The sequence below is a fragment of the Anomaloglossus baeobatrachus genome, chromosome 3 (genome assembly GCF_048569485.1).
Source record: "Anomaloglossus baeobatrachus isolate aAnoBae1 chromosome 3, aAnoBae1.hap1, whole genome shotgun sequence".
Classification (NCBI taxonomy): Eukaryota; Metazoa; Chordata; class Amphibia; order Anura; family Aromobatidae; genus Anomaloglossus; species Anomaloglossus baeobatrachus.
Window position 1 is genome coordinate 509,441,386 of NC_134355.1, and position 20,626 is coordinate 509,462,011.

The window sequence follows — 20,626 nt, forward strand, 5'->3', positions numbered from 1 at the left end:
CGGTGAAACTCCGCCCACAGCCCAGTCACTCAGGGAGACTGGAGCCTGCTTCGGTGATGTCGAGTCAACTGGAAGTTGACGTGACCGCACCATATCTCAGAGGTCACGGAGCCTGTTGGTCACGTGATGGGGATGAGCGTACCGCAATAGCACCGCTTAGAGGCACAATTGACTAAACAAGGTATTTGAAAAAAAGCCTTTTTATGAGGTTTACATTGATGTGTGGCCACTATACTGTGTAGTGAACCACCCCTTTAACAGTGTTCTTTCTCTGCAATGCTGCAGTGTTTCAGGGTAAAACATAACTAGCTGAAATGACAAAGCGAGTACCTGGGGTAGCATGAATAAGCGATCAGGTTTCTTGAAGTTGTTCTGGTTTTCCTTTCAAATCAAATATACATTTCGAAACTGAGATGACTTGCACATAACATACGACACAATGGTAACTGTATAGTCATAGGTGCCTCCTTTTATGCTATCAAACAAGGTTGGGGGAAAAATGCACTATATTTTATACATTTGGTGCAGCTTTCTTCAATACATAGAGAGGGAAGCTTGTGTGTGCCATTCTGTTGTCTCCTCAATAAGTAAGATTTTTTTTTCCCAAGTCATAAGTCTGTAAATGATATTCCTTTAATATAATAATTACAATATATGCACTCAGGCCCGACGTCAGCACACGGCACACCCAGTCAAATGCCGGGGGTCCTAGGCCGCCAGGGGGAGGCCCACTCACAGTGGCAGGAGTGGCACACCGCCAATTGCGGCAAGGCATGTCACCACTACTCAGGGGGGCCCGGTGCCCGCGCTGTCACCGGCCTCCCCCCCGCATCGCAGTTGCTGATACAATTAAAAGCAATGATGAGATGGAGCGCCGCGCTCCCTCTCTTATCATTCTCCCACTGTGTCTGTCGGCGCTCTGACAGCTCGACAGCGGAGCGCGCTGACGTCAACACTGCACGCCTGCAATGAGGTCAGAGCGACAGCAGTGGATGCGCCAAGGAGACCGGAGAAGCAGGGGAACGAGAAGAAGTATGTATTAATCACTGTGGCCAGATGACCATAAGGGTGCATTAAATTATATGTGGGCTGTATACTACATGAAGGTGACTAATGCTATCTGGGTCTGCACTGTGCTATATGGGGGCTGTATACTGGATGAGGATGCCTAATGCTATCTGGGTCTGCATTGTGCTATATGCAGGCTGTATACTACATCAGGGTGCCGAATGCTATCTGGGTCTGCATTGTGCTATATGGGTGCAGTATACTATATGAAGGTGCACAATGCTATCTGGGTCTGCATTGTGCTATATGGGGGCTGTATACTACATGAGGATGCCTAATGCTATCTGGATCTGCATTGTGCTATATGCGAGTTGTATACTACATGAGGATGCCTAATGCTATTTGGGTCTGCATTGTACTATATGCGGGCTGTATACTTCATGAGGGTGCCTAATGCTATTTGGGTCTGCATTGTGCTATATGCGGGCTGTATACTACATGAGGGTGTCTAATGCTATTTGGGGCTGCATTGTGCTATATGCGGCTGTATACAACCTGAAGGTTACTAATCCTATCTGGGTCAGCACTGTGCTATATGGGGGCTGTATACTACATGAGGGTGCCTAATGCTATATGGGCATGCATTGTGTTATATGGGCACTGTATACTATATGAAGGTGCACAATGCTATCTGGGTCTGCATTGTACTATATGGGTGTTGTATACTGCATTAGGGTGCATAATGCTATATAGGGCTGTATTGTACTATATGAGGCTGCATAGTACTACATGTGGGCTGTATACTACATGAGGGTGCATAATGCTATATGGGGTTTCATTGTGCTATATGGGGGCTGCTTAATGTTATAAGGGGGTTGCATAGTGCTATATGGGGACTGCTTAGTGCTATATGGGGGCTGCATAGTGCAATATGGGGGCTGCATAATACTACATGGGGGCTACATAATACTATATGGAGGACTATGGCGCTTCATAACATTATATGGAGGAATATGGGGGCTGCATACTACTATACCCCCAGAGTTGTATGTCCCGGCCACTGTGGTACTGTTTACCGCCTCAAAGCTGTATGTCCCTCCACCCCAGAGCTGTTTGTCCTCCCATCCCAGAGCTGTATGTCCCCCCACCCCAGAATCACAGCCCCCCTCTAGAGCTGTCTGCCCCCCTCTGGAGCTGTATGCACCCCATTGCTGTGTACCCCTTTCTTCAATAATATGTATGCCCCCCAGTAATGTGTATGTCCCCAGCCTCTCTTGTGATGTATATACAACAGTGTCAGTGTGCTCTCTGTGCAGCCATGTCTGTTAGTGATGGCCACCAATCAGCGTGGCACAGACACATGCCCAGGAGGATCTGGATGGAGACAAGGGGGGAAGTGAATGAGGCTGTTGCCAACTTCCCAATATTAGAAATCTCTCTAATGTGTTTGTGTGTGTGTATGTGTGATGTGTATCTATACATGTCAGTGTATATGACTTTGTATAGCTTTATGTCTACAGTATATGTATTTTTGTGAATTTCTCTTGAAATATGTAATAAGAAAGTATCTAAATGACCCCAACTGGACCTAAGTAATCACAAGTTATATGAAGGAAAACTCAAGTGCATATTCTCTCCAACAAAATGGGCAAAGGCATTCACTGTCATAAATTCTCCATCCCTTGTAAAGCTCAGGAAACAAACTATAAAATCCTATCAAGATAGTTTAGAGTCCAAACAACTTTATCTTCTCTGTTTCCAACTGCATTGGATGTCTGCTGAGGCTGTGGACTGGTTTGGGGAAGCATGGTACACATACTGTATAGAGGGACAGTCTTATCCTGACATCTTGGTTAAAGAAGTCGACTTCATTTCTTTAATCAAAGATTACAAATAACTTAGTAAGCCTGCAGTAACCTGTATCCCCAAGATCACATGGTCATTGAAGATATTGGGCTCGATTCATCAAGGTGGTTTTGGCCTGATATGTTGCTATTTTTGGTGTTTTACGCCAGTCTTGACCAACCAACTCTGTCATTGTGGATGAAGGTTGGAAGAATGAGGAGTGGCAAAGCCTGCCTAGCAAATTCATATACATTTACACCACTTTAGTGGTACATATTAAGTCAGAACTATACAATTTTTGGTGGAGGCACACAAACAGTTGTAAGATGTACTTAAGGCCGGGGCCACACGGGGACTACTGCGATCCTTGCATGACACTTGGCTTACGCTGGCAGCATAACGGGAGCCGAGTGTCATGCGAGTGTCATTACGACTGAGGTCCGATCATGCGACCGGACCACATCTCCGGGAGGCAGGCACTGAGGAGGGGCAGGCCAGCGCTGAGGAGGGGAGGGCCAGTGCTGAGGAGGGGAGGGCCAGTGCTGAGGAGGGGAGGGCCAGTGCTGAGGAGGGGAGGGCCAGTGCTGCTGAGGGGCGGGCCAGCGCTAAGGAGGGGAGGGCCAGTACTTAGGAGGGGAGGGCCAGTGCTGAGGAGGGGAGGGCCAGTGCTGAGGAGGGGAGGGCAGCGCTGAGGAGGGGAGGGCCAGTGCTGAGAAGGGGCAGGCCAGCGCTGAGGAGGGGAGGGCCAGTGCTGAGGAGGGGAGGGCAGCGCTGAGGAGAGGGAGGGATTTATCTCTCTCTCTCCTGCGTTGCTTGCTATTGCCATTCTCTCTATCTCTCTCTCTCTTTCTCTCTGTCTCTTTCTTTTTGAACAATTCTGACATCTCTTTTTGGTTTCTGCTGAATGGCGGATATATTAACTAATTATACAGGACAAAATTCTAAACACAACACTTTTGTTTTTATTTCCATTTTTATGATCTATACTCAAAGATCTAAGACTTTTTCTATGCACACAAAAGGCCTTTTTCTCCAACATATTGTTCACAAATTTGTCTGAATCTGTGATAGTGAGCACTTCTCCTTTGATAATCTATGCACATCACAGGTGTGGCATATCAAGATGCTGATTAGAAAGCATGATTATTGCACAGGTGTGCCTTAGGCTGGCCACAATATAAGGCCACTCTAAAATGTGCGGTTTTATCACACAGCACAATGCCACAGATGTCGCAAGTTTTGAGCGACCATGAAATTGACATGCTGAAGTAGGAATGTCAAGCAGAGCTGTTCCCAGTAAATTGAATGTTAATTTCTCAACATACTTGCAGTATCGGGGACCGGAAGTGACTGGTCATGACCGTCTGAAGATAGTGGGAGAAGTGGGGACAGTGGGAAGGATCAGCCGGAGTTAGTCGGTAGGAGTTTTGATAGTGGGCGCAAGTTCACTGGTCATGGAGTTCTTTATAATAGAAGCAGGGGTCTGGAAGTAAGTACCCCCCCCCCTCCGCTTGGGGGTTTTATCCCCAGGCCCTGAATTCTATTATAAAAAACTTTTTGACCACGTGGACATATGAAGCAAAAGAAAATGCCAGGCCATCTAAGCTGGTCACGCCCACCCTATCTCCGCTCCTGCCAACTAACTTCGTCCGATTCTGCCCAGTATCTACGAGCAGTCACACCCAGTCACTTTTGGGTCCTGCATGTATGGCCATTTCTCTACCATAAGCCATCTCCAAAGGTATTTCAGATAATTTGGCAGTACATCCAACTGTCCTCACAACCGCAGACCACGTGTAACCACCAGCTCAGGACCTCAACAATCAACATCCAGCATCTTCACTTCCAAGATGGTCTGTGACCAGCCACTTAGACAGCTGCGGCAACAATCGGTTTGCATAACCAAAGAATTTATGCACAAACTGTCAGAAACTGGCTCTGGGAAGTTCATCTGCTGCTCGACGTCCTCATCTGGGTCACCACCTGACTGCAGTTGTTCATAGCAACAGACTTGAGTGAACAAATGCTCACATCGATAGTGTCTGGCTCGTTGAAGAGGTGTTCTCTTCACAGATGAATCCTGGTTTTCACTGCACAGGGCAGATGGCAGACTGGCAAATGGTGGTTAAACCAGATACTGCCTAGTTTCCTGACCCCCCCTCGTCCTCCCAATGCTGTAAAACTGCACATTTTAGAGTGGCCTTTAATTGTGGCCAGCCTAAGGCACACCTGTGGAATGATCATGCTGTGTAATCAGCATTTTGATATTCCACACCTGTGAGGTGGATGGATTATCTCAGCAAAGGAGAAATGCTCACTATCACAGATTTAGACAAATTTGTGAATAATATTTGAGAGAAAAAGACCTTTTGTCTACATAGAAAGTCTTAGCTCTTTGAGTTCAGCTCATGAAAAATGGAAACAAAAACAAAAGTGCTGCGTTTATATTTTTGATCAGTATATTTGGCACTACATTGCCTTGACTTGCTTGGCTTTTATTTTACTTGGGGTTTTATGTATATATATATATATATATATATATATATATATATATATATATATATATATATATATACACATACATATTTTTTGTCTTATTTGTTTTCTTTTTTACCCTCATCCTTTTGGCCAGTTTACAGAAATGTGTAGTCATGATGCTTAGTTCTATGGATATAAATTCCCTGTTGTAGCAGGATTTTGAAGACCACAATTATGACTTAATTTTAACTTCTTTTTAATGTTGTGATTGTTTTAAACATTGTTTAGGTATCATTATAGTTTTATGATAAAAAAATCAATAAAAATGTAGTGTTTAGAAAAAAAATATTTTAATAACTAAATTTCAGTTTAGAAAAAGTAATTTTTTAAACCAAATACAGTAAATTGTCAGGATCACCTATAAAGAATAGTGCAGATAGAAAGATAATGTACTTTATGTGATGCACCTGTTAGCTATGGGTGTCACGTCCTCATATGATGAACAGCACCAAAACTAAGTAAGGAAGGAAGGTTAACCCGTCTGAAATGTTCATTTGTGTTTTGCCTCGTGCTTAGGTCTAGGCTCTGATGTAAGTTCATGTGATCACTTAATAATTGGCACCACCTTGTCAAGTCCTATTAGTCACGTCTCCACGGACAAAGTTTTCCAATTACGTTCCGTTCCATTTCTTTGAGTCTATCATCTATATTTCCATTCTGGCAAAAATTAAATGCCAGTGTTTATTTCTTTACCCTAGCTTTAATAATTTAATATAAAAATGATATGAGAACATTAGCCAATATTATCTATACATTGTTGTTTTCCTGTTGAGATACCGTATTTTTAGGACTATAAGACGCCCCTTTTTTCTCCAAATTTTTTTGGGAAAGTGGGGGCTGCGTCTTATTGTCCGATGGATGCGGGGACAGGGGTTGTGGTGGTGGTGGTGCGGATCAGCAGAGGCAGGCGCAGGCTGTAGCAGCGCCTACCATGACCACGCAGGCCCACTCATTAGCCTCATTTCATATGCACTGCATCACGAGGTCCATCATCTCTCAGCCCTGAAGCCAGCGGGCGGGATGCACGCATACTAAACAGCCGGCCAGCGTGATCATCCCTGGCTCCTACAGCTTCAAGTGAACACGTGTGGCTATATTCACTGCCCCCCCGCATATCATCAACAGCGCGGGAGGCAGTGAATAAGTATACTCACAAGCCACCGATCCCTGCAGCATCGCGATGTCCTCCTGTCTGCCGGCCCGCTGATGTGTGTGGAGAGCGGTGCGCACAGCGATGACATCATCGCTGTGCACGGCTCCACACAGGTCAGCGGCGCTGCTGCTGGCAGAGACAGGAAGATGAGCGATGCTGCGTGGAGTGAGGAAAGGTGAGTGTACAGCGGGAGTCCTCCACTTGTGACCGCATATCAGGCCGCGGCTAAAGTGAGCGCGAGATCAGCGGTGGCTTCTGTCAGGTGATGTGCGGCGCCGGTGACAACTGGAGTCACCTCTGATCCCGAGCGGCTCACTTCACTTGCGGCCTGACCCTCACAGAGAGCGGTTGTGCTCTATGGCCATTCGCTGTGATTGCTAGATGTAGCAGAGCTGGATGTGTCGTGAGCCCTCGTGTGGATTACCCGTATCTGACGGGATGTTTTAGGGGTTAATAAAGTGGTGAACTAGGGGGCTTTTTTGTGTTTTGTTTCAAATAAAGGATTTTTTGGGTGGTTGTGTTTATTTACTTCCACTTACAGCTTAGTGATGAGGGGGTGTCTCATAGACGCTTGCCATAACTAAGCTAAGACTTAGTTGCAGCTATGGGCTGCTGCCATTAACTCCTTATTATCCCGATTGCCACAGCATCAGTGCAATCGGGATGAGCCGGAAAAAGTCCTGGGACTGTTGCATCTAATGGATGCGACAATTCTTGCCGGCTGTTGGCTGATATTTTTAGGCTTGGGGGGGCTCCAAATAATGTGGGTCCCCCCAGCCTGAGAATACCATCCCTCAGCTCTGAGACTTTATCTTGGCTGGTCAAAATTGGAAGGGACCGCACGTCGTTTTCTTCTTTTTTTACATTATTTTTTTATTTTATTTACTGTACGATATAGACCTGGCCACTGGCGTTTGTGATTGGCTGTAGTCAGACAGCTGTCACTCAGCGTGGGGGCGGGTCTGCCTGCAACCAATCACAGTCACCGGTGAGCAGGGAAGGAGTGAATATGTTATGAGCTGCCGACTCCAGAAGATGAAAGAGCTGACGCGGCAGCAGTGTGACAGCCAACTGGTGATCGGTGAGTATGTAGCGCTCGCTTGCTCCTACCCCTTTGTGCTCGATTCTGGTCCCTATAGACTTTATATGGGGAGCAGTATCTGGCCAAATACCAGCCCTTCAAAACGCAGAGACAAAACGCAAAAAGAATTGACATGCTGGATCTTTGTGGTCACCACAAAGACGCAGCCAAAAAAAAACTGCAATGTGCGAACAGCAAAAATGAAATCCCATAGACTTTGCTGGGGAAGGAAATTCATGCAGTTTTAAGACCAAAACTGCACCCAAAAAACGCGGCAAAAAATACAGCGTGCACACCTAGCCTAAACGCTTATGTTTTTATGTGATGGGGACATATACAAGGATGGGGATAATATATAAGGCAGGATCATTACCAGGATGGGGTACCTTAGTAGAGAATTTTGGACATTAACCCCATAACAGCAGCAGATCCTCGCCCCATAACAGTGTGTCATCATGACCACATTTTTTGCTTAAAATTTTATTTTCCTCCTCTAAAACCAGACTGCGTCTTATGGTCCGGTGCGTCTTATAGTCCGAAAAATACGGTACTAAGAAGATATCTGGAAGAGACACTGTATTATATTTTTTGAGTGTGCTTTTATTGAAGGTAGGAGTGCAGCTACATAATAAATCAATGGGAATAACTGGGAACTTTGGGTGTCCTTGCTAAACAAAAACCTAGTATGTTTCCTAAACCCCCAGAAATATTTCTTTATAAAATAAGATACACAAGTATAAATGGGGATTAGGAAGAGTAAATGAATGTTGGTTTCCATTGGGACCAGTTAGTGTGCACACACATTCAGGTACTCCAGTCCCTTCAGGGTTGAGGCAGACATATGCTGTATAAGTGTGTCACACAATCATCATGTGTTGCCCCTATGCTGACACAATGGCTTCCATCTTTGTTATGCCTCTTTCGAATTTTAGTTTTTGCCCAGTTCTTGGAAGAGCTCAATGGAGACAATGGTTGCTGAAGAAACAGGCCTTTCTGATCAACTCTATGGCACATCGGTGACTTGGATTGATTTCTATTTTGGTCCAAGCATGGAAAGATAGTTTATCTAACTTATCTAAAACTTTTTAAATATTGATTGGCAATATAGATGTTTCCTGGAATAGAGCGCTTTGTCCAAGGTACAATAACACATCCATGTGACTGTTACCAAAACAGCTTGATTTTTTTCTCAGGTGTCATCTTGTATCAGAGTGGCTTCTATTTTTTTCTCATCCCTTTTATCCATTGACTCTTGAAGGGAACCTGTCAGGTGCAATATGCACCCAGAGCCACAAGCAGTTCTGGGTGCATATTGCTAATCCCTGTCTAGCTGTCACAGCCTATAGTAGCATACTGTACATAAAGGGATCTTTAGAAAAAGTATTACTAAAGATCCCATATGATTTGCTATTGAGGCCAGCGACTAGTCACAAGGGTGTGTCTTCCCTTGGCTAGTCGGCCCCCTCAGCTTGTAAGCACGCTCCTGTGGACGTGCTAACATGCTAATGAATGCTAAGCGTCACAGGATGGTCGCGTTCACCTCTCTGCTGCTATCGCGTCCGACGCTGCACTTTGTCTCAGTGCATTTGATCTCGGACTTTTGGTCATGCGCACTACACAAGTTTGAAGCAAGGATGCGTACACCCGACTTCATAGTGCGCATGACCAAAAGTTCGGGATCAGCCAAAATCCAGGAGTCGGATGCAATGGCAACAGAGTTGAGAGCGACCATACCTCTGACGCTGCACATTCATTAGCATGTTAGCATGCCAACAGGAGCTTGCTTACATGCTGAATGGGCCGACTAGTAAGGGGAAATATTGCCCTTGTGACTAGTCGCTGGCCTCATTAGCATATCATATGGGATCTTTAGAAATACTTTTTCTAAAGTTCCCTTTATCTATGGTACTTGACACAGTAACAGTTAAGCAGGGATTAGCGATATGCACCCAGAACTGCTCGTGGTTCTTGGTGCATATTGTACCTGACAGGTTCCCTTTAACAATATATCAGATTAAAAATGGATAAAACTCTGTTGGATCTCTAAAGTACAATGTTTTCTATGTGTTTTACAAGGATCCCCATAGAATTTAATGGCTGAGTCTCATCCACAAAATGGATGAGAAAAGTTCTTAAAACTCATGTGTGTATGAATCAATCAACCAAACTCTATGAGTAAATGTGCTGTCTTATAAAGCCAGCAGGGAGCACTTGGACGTGTCACATGGAAGTGTGAATGTAGCCCGGTATTTAGATACTGTCGATACCTAGTGTCTGTGTCCCCCCCCCTTATTATCCCTTTTTTTTCCATCTCTCTTATTTTCTTGCTTCTTTTTTGCTAATTATTCTTTTATCTTTCTCTCTTCATTCTGATTGTCGGGGTCCAAGACCGTGACATCAAGAAGCAACCGTTCAATTTCTAAACACTCTGTAAATGTTGAAGGATTGGCTACTTAAAGGGAATATTTCATCAGATTTATGCAACCAGAACTAGTCATCCAAGACACATATTTCCCTGCCAGATTTATACATAGTTACATAGTTACTTAGGTTGAAAAAAGAGCTAGGTCCATCTAGTTCAACCTTCCTCCACCAGTTCTACATTTTGTCCTTAAGTCACTTATAACCAACAATGTTGTGTGTACTGAGGAAATCATCCAGCCCTTTTTTAAAAGCTGTTATGGTATCGGCCATTACTACCTCTTGTGGTAGGGCATTCCACAGTCTGACTGCTCTAACTGTAAAGAACCCTTTCCTATTTAGCTGTCGGAATCGCTTTTCTTCCACTCGCAGTGAGTGCCCCCTGTTCCTTAGTATTGTCTTCGGAAGAAATAAGTCATGTGCTAGTCCTTTATATTAACCACACATGTATTTATACATATAAATGAGATCTCCTCTGAGACGTCTTTTTTCTAAGCTAAACATATCTAACTTTTTCAACCTGTCATCATATGGGAGGCCTTCCATTCCTTGTAGTAGTCTAGTTGCCCGCCTGTGAACTGACTCTAACTTCTGAATGTCCTTTTTAAAATGTGGAGCCCAAAACTGGATCCCATATTCCAGATGTGGCATTATAAGTGATTTATAGAGGGGTAACAATACGTCGGAATCCCGGGCTCTCATCTCTCTTTTTATACACCCTAAAATCTTGTTTGCTTTAGCAGCTGCTGCCTGACATTGAGTGCTGCTGCTCAGCTTATTTGTAATGAGAATACCCAAGTCCTTCTCCTGTTCTGTAGTCCCGAGTTTACTTCCATTTAATGTATACATAGCTATAGGATTACTCCATCCTAGGTGCATTACTTTACATTTATCAACATTAAATCTCATTTGCCAAGTATCTGCCCTTTCTGACATCTTATCCAGATCTTTTTGTAATATTGTTCTATCAAAGTCAGTTTTTAATATCCTACATAGTTTGGTGTCATCAACAAAGACTGACACTATCAATCCCATTCAAAAGTCATTAATAAAGAGATTAAAAAGAATCAGTCCTAGCACAGGTCCCTGCGGCACCCCACTGCTTACTGAGTATGCACACTCTGAAAAACCGCGACATAAAACATACGAGCTGCTGCAGTTGCACAGCCAGTGTGTTACTCATCCTGCCCATTAATCCCTGAACGCTCTATGAAGGATATATACCATATTTTTTGGACTATAAGGCTATGTGTGCTGCGTTTTTTTGTGACCACAAAGATGCAGCGTTTTTGTGCGTTTTTGGCTGTAAAAAACGCACAAAAACGCACCCGTGGTAAAAATGCATAAAAAAACAGATGCGTTTTTGCTCTTTCTGTGCATTTTTTGCTGCGTTTAGCTGCGTTTTTATTGCTGCGTTTTTTCCAATACATTGAATGGGTGAAAAACGCTGGCAAAAACGCAGAAATAATTGACATGTTGCATCTTTTTGGTCACCACAAAAATGCACCTAAAACAAAACTGCACTGTGCGGACAGCAAAAATGAAAACTCATAGACTTTGCTGGGGAAGCGAAGTCATGCACTTTTTAGACCAAAAAAGCACCCGAAAAAACGTGCAAAAATGCCGAGAAAAATGCAGCGTGCGCACATAGCTTAAGACGCATTTTTTAACACGACAAACTCCTGCTAAAAAGTGTGTGCATCTTATAGCTCGAATGCAGCTACCTGGAATATGGCAGAACACTGGCACCACGTCCTCCCTGATCACAGCGAGAGCCGCCCTCTCTCTTCTGTTCTGCACTGATCTATGTGATTGGTGCAGAGCAGGAGAGGAAGCTACTGGGAACTAAATGGAGGCTGCACCAGCTAAGCAGCTGAAGGACCATCAAAATAGTTAGCTTTAGGACCTTTCAGGTCATGTAACTGCTCACATGACCTTAAAGGTCATAAAGTTAACTATGTAGAAAGTCCTTCAGTTGCTCAGTTGGTGCAGCCTCCGTTCAAATCTCGATGAGGAACTGCAAGAAGTGGTAATGCATAGTGTATAGGTGAGACTGAAAGGTATGGGAATGTGTGTGCATATGTATGTATGTGTAAGTGTAAATGCAAGATGTGGTCATGTAAAGTTTGTGTGTGCATGCGCACTATGAAGCTGGCTGTACGCGTACTGGCTTCAAACTGAAGTAGTGCGCATGACCCAAACTCCGGGGTCATGCGCACTGAGCCGAAATCCCCCATTGGACGTGATGGCGGCGGAGAGGTGAGTGAGATCATCCTGTGATGCTGCGTATTCATTAGCATGATAGCACGCCCACAGGGACGTATTAACATGCTAATGGGGGCGACTGGCAAGGGAAGCAACGCCCAGGGGGCTTCTGCCCTCGCTCATTAGCATACGATAAAAGAACTTTAGAAATACTATTTCTAAAGATCTCTTTATCTAGGCTAGTGTATACAGGGACGGTTAGACAGGGATTAGAAATATGCACCCAGAACTGCTCATGGTTCTCGGTGCATATTGCACCTGACAAGTTCCCTTTAAATGTCTGCAGGCACATGCAAGAAGTCTTGTAAACAAAATGAATGAATTGAAGACTCTTATAACAACCATGGATTATGATGTGGTAGGCATTACAGAAACCTGGCTGGATGAGAGCTATGACTGAGTGATAAATGTAGAGGGTTATGCCACATTCAGGAAGGACAGGAAAGACAAAAAAGGGGGAGTGTTGTGTATATTTATCAAATGTAACCTATGACCTGTGCTCAATGATGACATTGGGGAAAACTGCAACAATGTAGAGTCAGTATGGGTAATTGTACATGGGGAGGGGAATAATGCAAAGCTGCTAATTGCAGTTAGCTATAAGCCTCCTAACATACTTGAACAGGTAGAATGTGAAATGCTACAACAAATTGAAAAGGCAGCAAATAATAATAATCGGGTTCTTATTATGGGGGATTTCAACTATCTAGACATACAGTGGGACATAGAATCTTCTGGTTCTGCTAAAAGCTGTAAATTCTTATCTACTATTTAAGACCATTTCCTCTCTGAGATGGTAGATGAACCGACCAGGGGAGATAATTTGCTAGATCTGGTCCTGTCAAATAGACCGGATACAATTTCAGATCTACAGGTCCGGAAGCACTTGGGCACCAGCGATCATAATATGGTAAGCTTCAAAGTAATATTCAATAGAACATTTGAAAGGGGAAATGCTAAAACCTGGAATTTTAGGAAAGCTGATTTCAACAAATTAATAGAAGAGCTCAATCATGTAGACTGGGACAATGTCAAGGTAACTGAGGATACCGAACATAAATGGGGCAAGTTTAAGGATATACTACTAGAGTCCTGTAAAAATCATATACCCTCTGGTAATAAAATGTCCAGGAATAAAAAGAAACCACTTTGGATAAATAAGACATTACAAAGTTTAATGAAAAAATAAATGGCATTCAAACTCTTGAAGGCTGAGAATACAGAAATAGCATTTCAGGAGCATACATTTCTCAATAGGAATTCTTAAAAAGAAATCAAGCTAGCAAAATTAGCTACTGAAACAAATATCGCCAAAGACATTAAAATAAACCCCAATTTTTTTTATAAATACAACAATACCAAAAGGAAAGAAAAGATGGTATCGGCCCATTAAAAGATTACAACAGGATAATTATAAGGGACAAAGAAAAGGCTGAGATATTAAACAGGCACTTTTCATTGGTGTTCACCAAAAAACTGATTATTCCAGGGATCATTAAACAAAGCAAAAATCAAAGCCCCCCTGATATAACTAATTTACACAAGAAGAAGTACGCCTGCATCTGAGTAACTTAACCATTGACAAATCCCTTGGGCCAGATGGCATTCATCCACAGATATTGAGGGAGTTGAGCTCAGTAACTGACAGACCGCTGTATCTTATCTTCTTAGACTCTCTTGTAACAGGGGTGGTACCTCATTATTGGAGAATGGCTGACGTGGTACTGATATTTAAGAAAGGAAAGAAATCACTTGTAAGGCCACATCTAGAACATGGGATCCAGTTTTGGACTCCACATTTTAAAAAGAATATTCAGAAGTTAGAGTCAGTTCAAAGGCAGGCAACTAATTTATTGTAAGGAATGGACGGCTTCCGATATGATGAGAGGTTGGAAAAGTTGAATTTGTTTAGCTTAGAAAAAAATACATCTCAGAGGAGATCTCATTTATATGTATAAATACATGTGTTGTCAATACAAAGGACTGACACATGACTTATTCCTTCCAAAGACAATACTAAGGACCAGGGGGCACTCACTACGAATGGAATAATGGTGATTCCAGCAGCTAAATAGGAAAAGGCTGTTTACAGTTAGAGCAGTCAGACAGTGGAATGCCCTACCACAAGAGGTAGTAATGCCTGACACTATAAAAACTTTTAAAAAAAAGGTCTGGATAATAATAAGATATATATTCTTTATTTTTGAATGTTCAAAAAGACATTAACATTTTAATATAACCACAGTAAAGAATATCAACATTTGTTTTATAGAATAAAAACAACAAGGATAGACTTGGGAAGGAAAAGGAAGAGAGGGTAAGAGGATGCGTAAGGAGGAAGAATTTATGTTTTTCTGTTCTTATAGTGGATCTAAAACCGGAATTCTTATTGAGGATATCAAGCCTGGCACATATTATTGGCATTATTAAATACACATATACAGCTGCCTATGCAATGATTATTAGTTGTGACGTGTTTCCAATAAAGCAACTTGCTGAAAGCAGTTTTTCAATTTATACAGTACTATTGCACATGATGGCTACGGTCAACATATCCATTAATGCATTAATTACACAAGACTAGATACCCATCAATAAAGCAATACTGAACTAGTGTTTAATTTCCTATGCCATGTTGGTGGCACGGTGCCATACAAGACCCAGTGACCTTTCTCACACATGCACTATTATAGCTCTTTCTGATTTGGGACTATATTTTAGCCTGGAAGAGAAGGGCAGTTAAAACGTTAAAATTAACCAAATTACATGTATTCAGCTGAAGCTTGAGCTAAGGCCATCTGCATTTGGCAGGAAGAGTAACTGATGTTTTTCCCACATTTCTGATTTGAACTACATTAATGAATGTGTTAAAATTAAACATGAAAATGAATAGCTTGTTCTGACCTTTCTGTTTTGGACTCACTGTCATTCTCGCTTTGTTCATGCTCTTGGCGGAGACACTGAAGTTCTTCTTGAAGGCGTTTCTCCCGCTCTTCACTTCCCTTGTAGAAATGAAGCTTTTTCTCCAAAGCCTTCACTTTGTCTTCTAGAAGCTTGAATTCATGGAGTATCAGGTAACTGACACCACAATATTTGCAAACAGTCTCATCTCGCGGCATCTGGGAAAATGGAATTATTACATTTGTTAAGGCCTCGCTAATGAACCAGAAGTAACAATTGCAACAGGACCTGTTGGCCTGAGGGTCATAGAGTAAAGGATTTTATCAGGATATAAGCTTTGCAGGAACATTTGATCTCGATTATCAACCATTTTTGCAATCACCTGGCGAACAAGAAAATGCCGTGTTTGGCGAGTACAATGATTTTTAGGCGAGTTTAAAAATTATCATTCTTAGCAGGACATTGTCCTGTGAGTAGTGGTTGGCTTGTCTATACTGGCCAGTAAATCAGTTCTGATCGATATGTGCATGTAGCTGACTGACAGCCATTTTGCAGCCTTGGTTGTCTTGGGTAATTGGGCCTAAAGGCCACTTTACACGCAACGACATCGCTAACGAGATGTCATTGGGGTCACGGAATTCGTGACGCACATCCGGCCTCGTTAGCAACGTCGTTGCGTGTGAAACGCAGGAACGACCGTTAACGATCAAAAATACTCACCATATCGTTGATCGTTGACACGTCGTTCTAATCTCAAATATCGTTGCTGCTGCAGGTACGATGTTGTTCGTCTTTCCTGCGGCAGCACACATCGCTATGTGTGACACCACAGGAACGAGGAACATCACCTTACCTGCGTCCTCCGGCAATGAGGAAGGAGGTGGGCGGGATGTTACGGCCGCTCATCTCCACTCCTCCGCTTCAATTGGGCGGCCGCTTAGTGACGCTGCTGTGACGCCGCACGGACCGCCCCCTCAGAAAGAAGGCGGTTCGCCAGCAACAGCGACGTAGCTAGGAAGGTAAGTACGTGTAACGGCTGTTAGCGATGTTGTGCGCCACGGGCAGCGATTTGCCCGTGACGCACAACCGACGGGGGCGGGTGCTTTCACCAGCAACATCGCTAGCAATGTTGCTGTGTGTAAAGTGCCCTTTACTCTATTTTACCATGTGAAGTTTGCCCTGCACTAAGGATGGGCGAGAACTAAAATGCTTGATACTCAATTCGAGCTGGTCAGACGCTCTGACGAGCTTGAGACGAGTAACGAGCATTATGGAAAGTTAATGACTGACCTGTTCGGCTCTCCACACACATACAGACAGCCATAAACAGAGCATATCCGATGGGAGGGGGGGCTCTTTATTATTTTGGTCACACTATGTCCGAGAACATTGTTTTATTCTCGGGTGAGCCATTCAGAGGCTGAGGTGGCGGCACACAAAATGCAATGAAGCAAGCCTGTGCGTTGCGGTCATTGTTTCAAGGATGAAGTATCTGAGCACCGGCGATACTCGGCCAAGCTCTACAAGTACTTGAGCCCCCCGATGCTCGATCAAGTAACGAGCAGTGCCGAGCACGCTCGCTCATCACTACCCGACACTTCTGAGATCATAGTTTTGAGATAACATTACTATCACCCCAATGTTATGATGACACTAATATCATCCTCTTCCTATGATAATCCCCCAGTAAGAACTGATGAAAGCATGGATGGAATAAAATACAAACATTCCTGGAAAAAGATATTTATGACAAGGGCTAAATCACAAAAAAGAACAAACATATTGTTAGTCCAGGAGTTCTGGTCAACCAATTGCCACACTGGTCTAGTACAGACTGGCTGCAGTGGGCACGTACACGGAATGTAATTCTGATATGGCTTAGTGGTTAGCAGTATTGACTTGCAGCCCTGGGGTCTTGGGTTTTGATCACAGCCAACAGTATGGAGTTTGTATGTTTTCACTGTGTTTGTACTGGTTTTCTTTGGGTTCTCAGGTCTCCTACACCTCAGAGAAACATTCTCATAGGGATGGGGGTTGATGCGAATGATGACAATCACAGAACGGCAAAGTATGTTGGCACGAAATAGAAAAATACATAAAATATTTGCCGCCGGCAGGCAAACAGTGGCAGGCAAGGACAATCGGGACTTGAACAGGTCTGTCATATGCACAGCAGAGCCATGAGCATGGAGACACACCGAGGGGCTGAAGCATCAGGCTTATTAACTTTTATTCTGGAATAAAATTGGTTGTAATAGTGACAAAATGATTCAATATTTAATTTGCACTTTTATTTTAGTTAACGCCACTTGGTCTCATCTGTTTTATTCTTTTTATGTGGAGTTATGGGTGCGGTTTTGTTTATCCAGATGTTTTATTCTAATTCATCACCTGCGAATATCAAAATATTACAAAAAATTGTGGAATTCTGCTTCAGTGCCCGAGAGAAGTACAAAATGTAATTTTTTTTTCTTTACTCAGCTGAGAAAATTTTAAAGCTCATCGAAAGTATCGTGCAACATTTTCCTCTAAAACACTGTAAAAAAGCCAAGAAAATAAGCATTTTTCCAATCCAGAAAAAGAAAGATAAAACTAAGAAAAAAGTAAAAATCGCCTACCTACAAGTGATAAATCAGAGCCAAGGTCTTTCAAAGGAACTCGCCAGGTCCCCTATGACCGCCAACACAGCAGCATTCACATCTATATGACTAGATTCCCTGCCTAACCAGCCCTGTGTAATGTTATTCATTTAATGTTTAAAAAAATAATTAATAAGCTCTGCTTTCCTATGCTAATTAAAGGTTTGACTAGTCGATGGGGCGTTAGTGTCACCAGACTAGTCGGCCCTCTTTCCATGCTATAACCCCCCTGTGGAGCTGATAACGTGATTTCAAAAGCAGGCGTCATCACAGCTCCTGGAAATCGTAGTGTGACTCTCTTAAGCCGGAACGCATACACACAGCTTCAGAGGTGCAGTGATGCCTAGGGCCGTCTAGTCTGGGAAAACAACGCACCATCGACTAGTCAAAGCCCGAATTAGCATAGAAACAGTGAAGCTTCTAAATACTTTTCTGAAACATTGAGTTAAGTGAATAACATTAGTCAGGGCTGGTTAGGCAGGGAATATAGTCATACAGATGTCACTGCTGCTGGGTTGGAGGGCAAAGGGGACCTGATAGGTTCCCCTTAAAACTGTATACTGTACAGTACTCAGGTAGACACTTGGTAGCTGGAATATTATGACTCTGTACAATTATAGCTTGCATATATGATCCTTAGGGCCCCTATACATATTACATAAAAGTCAGGAGATTTCACCAATTTCATTGAGATCAGTGAACTATTTAAAGCCCCGTACACATGTACGTGTTTCCGGTACATGTGGCATCCGATTTTTTTCATGGATACCACACACATTCATAAGGCTGCTCACACGTCCATGTTTTTACATGGACCATGTCAGTCATGGACCATGTCAATCAAACGGAGACATGTCCATTTTTTTCTGGCAGCATGGATGACAAGGGCCAATACAAGACAATGAGTCCGTGTAGACACACAGAGCACACGGATGGCATCCGTGTGCCTTCCATATGCTGATCATGTGCTGTACGTGTGTAACATCGAAAGTATAAGAGAAACTGTGAAATGTAATTTTCTAGATTAATACCGGAAAAACACTGATAACACAAGTTTTTAAAAACGTACAGACAGATGGGTGACAAAAATAAAAAAGGATGGTCAAAACAGGTGCCACATGTACCTGTTTTTATAAGGATGTGGGAAGGGGGCCTTCTGACATTATTTGTAGGGGTAAAGAAGGAACCAGTCACTGGACTTTTAACTGTGGATCTTTTTGTTTTGCGTAGAGATATCCCATTACCAGCGGCTCGCTCATCGAGAACACAGGAATGATTGGTTAAGCCAAGAATTCCTGGGTATGGGGGAGTTGGGAGACATCGGTGTTGGGTGAATGTCATTAGGACACTTTCTGTAAATCACTCATTTTGCAGACAGAATGGTACATAACGCACATTATATTCAATATAATCTTACAAGAAGCATTTGATGTGCAGCTGATTTTCACTCCTTTCGTATTTCACCATCACTGCGGTGGCTGGGATGATCCTAACTTTTAGTTAAGTACAGATATTTCTGCCATTTATTTTACTGTTGTTAATGGAAAATACAAAATGTGCTCAGGAAGGATGGATATATGATCTCCTTTTTTTTTTTTTTTTTTTTTTTTTTTTAAAGCGCACCAAAAAAATGAATGCCACGAGTTCCAACATGAAAACCATTGTTGATTTTATTAAAAATAGGGGACAACATGAGCTGTTATGAGACGTTATCATTAGAGGAACACTATGTTCGTGCACTGCCACTTTTCTCAAAAAGGAACACTTCTACTGAACTGTCCGTTCTAGAATATATAATCCTCCGTACCAGTCCAAAAGTGGAAATTAAGGTTTAACACTGTGTAGTCTTTTTATGGAAACGTTCAGCGCTTTCTGTATAGCAGAAACCTGTAAATTTGTTTTGTGTATTAGAAATAAAAATGGATAATTTTTAGTTATTATTTTTAGGACAACATTAGCAGAAATAATTTTCTTCTTGGAAATATTATTTTAATATTTTGTGTAGGCATTTTTGAGTCACCTTGGTCTCAGATAGTAAGCAACGACCACTTATGAGGATAATTACATTACACACAAAGGGAGTCACTCTATGTCCCGCGACAATGATATAGTAAATGAGTCTGTAGTGACCTCCCGGGATACAATCCCGCCACCAACCACTTCCTCTCCTGTGTCTGCCAATCTGCATCAGGGCATTTTCATCCTAGACTGAAAAACTATTCTATAAATGTAATTGGGGTTGTTTCAGCAGCGTGCACACAGATTTCTGGATTTCTATTAAAATGAATTGGACAGTCGTGACAAATCTGCCGCATGCGCACGGAGCTTTAGAATTCAATCATTCTGCTTGTGATGCAGGATGATTGGGATGAACATTGGTATAATCTCTGACCAAATATAAAAAAAATGCAGGAAGGAATAATATCAATTGTGATAGAAAAATTATTATATTTTATAGAAAAGAAAAATGTGACCGTCATAGTACACAATGATATATCTCCAATCCGTGATGCCTTACTGCCTTTGAGAACATCCATCTTTTCAGATGTTCTGCAGTTTTGACCTTTTACTTGACATTCGGTGACTTTTATTTAATTGAAACAATTATAAAATGATTATTTATCACAAACTTACCATTTTATTAGGATATTAGACATCTAGGTGGAAGTGACAGCCCTTATTCATCTCTCCTCCAGCTATTATAACATTGAATTTGTGTATTATTCGATTGTTTTATTTTATGCGTTGTATTCTAAGGAGCAGTGATACAGAAAA

The 20,626-nt window shown here is 42.6% G+C and overlaps 1 protein-coding gene across 4 annotated transcripts in view; it reads right to left on the reverse strand.

The window, feature by feature from the left end:
* Window positions 1–20,626, reverse strand: part of LEKR1 (leucine, glutamate and lysine rich 1) — a 310,847-nt gene that overhangs the window by 273,500 nt on the left and 16,721 nt on the right. For all 4 annotated transcript variants that reach the window (XM_075340705.1, XM_075340706.1, XM_075340704.1 and 1 more), the window contains one exon: window positions 15,216–15,430. In XM_075340705.1, coding sequence (XP_075196820.1) covers window positions 15,216–15,430 — 215 coding nt within the window. The remainder of the gene's footprint in view (window positions 1–15,215; window positions 15,431–20,626) is intronic.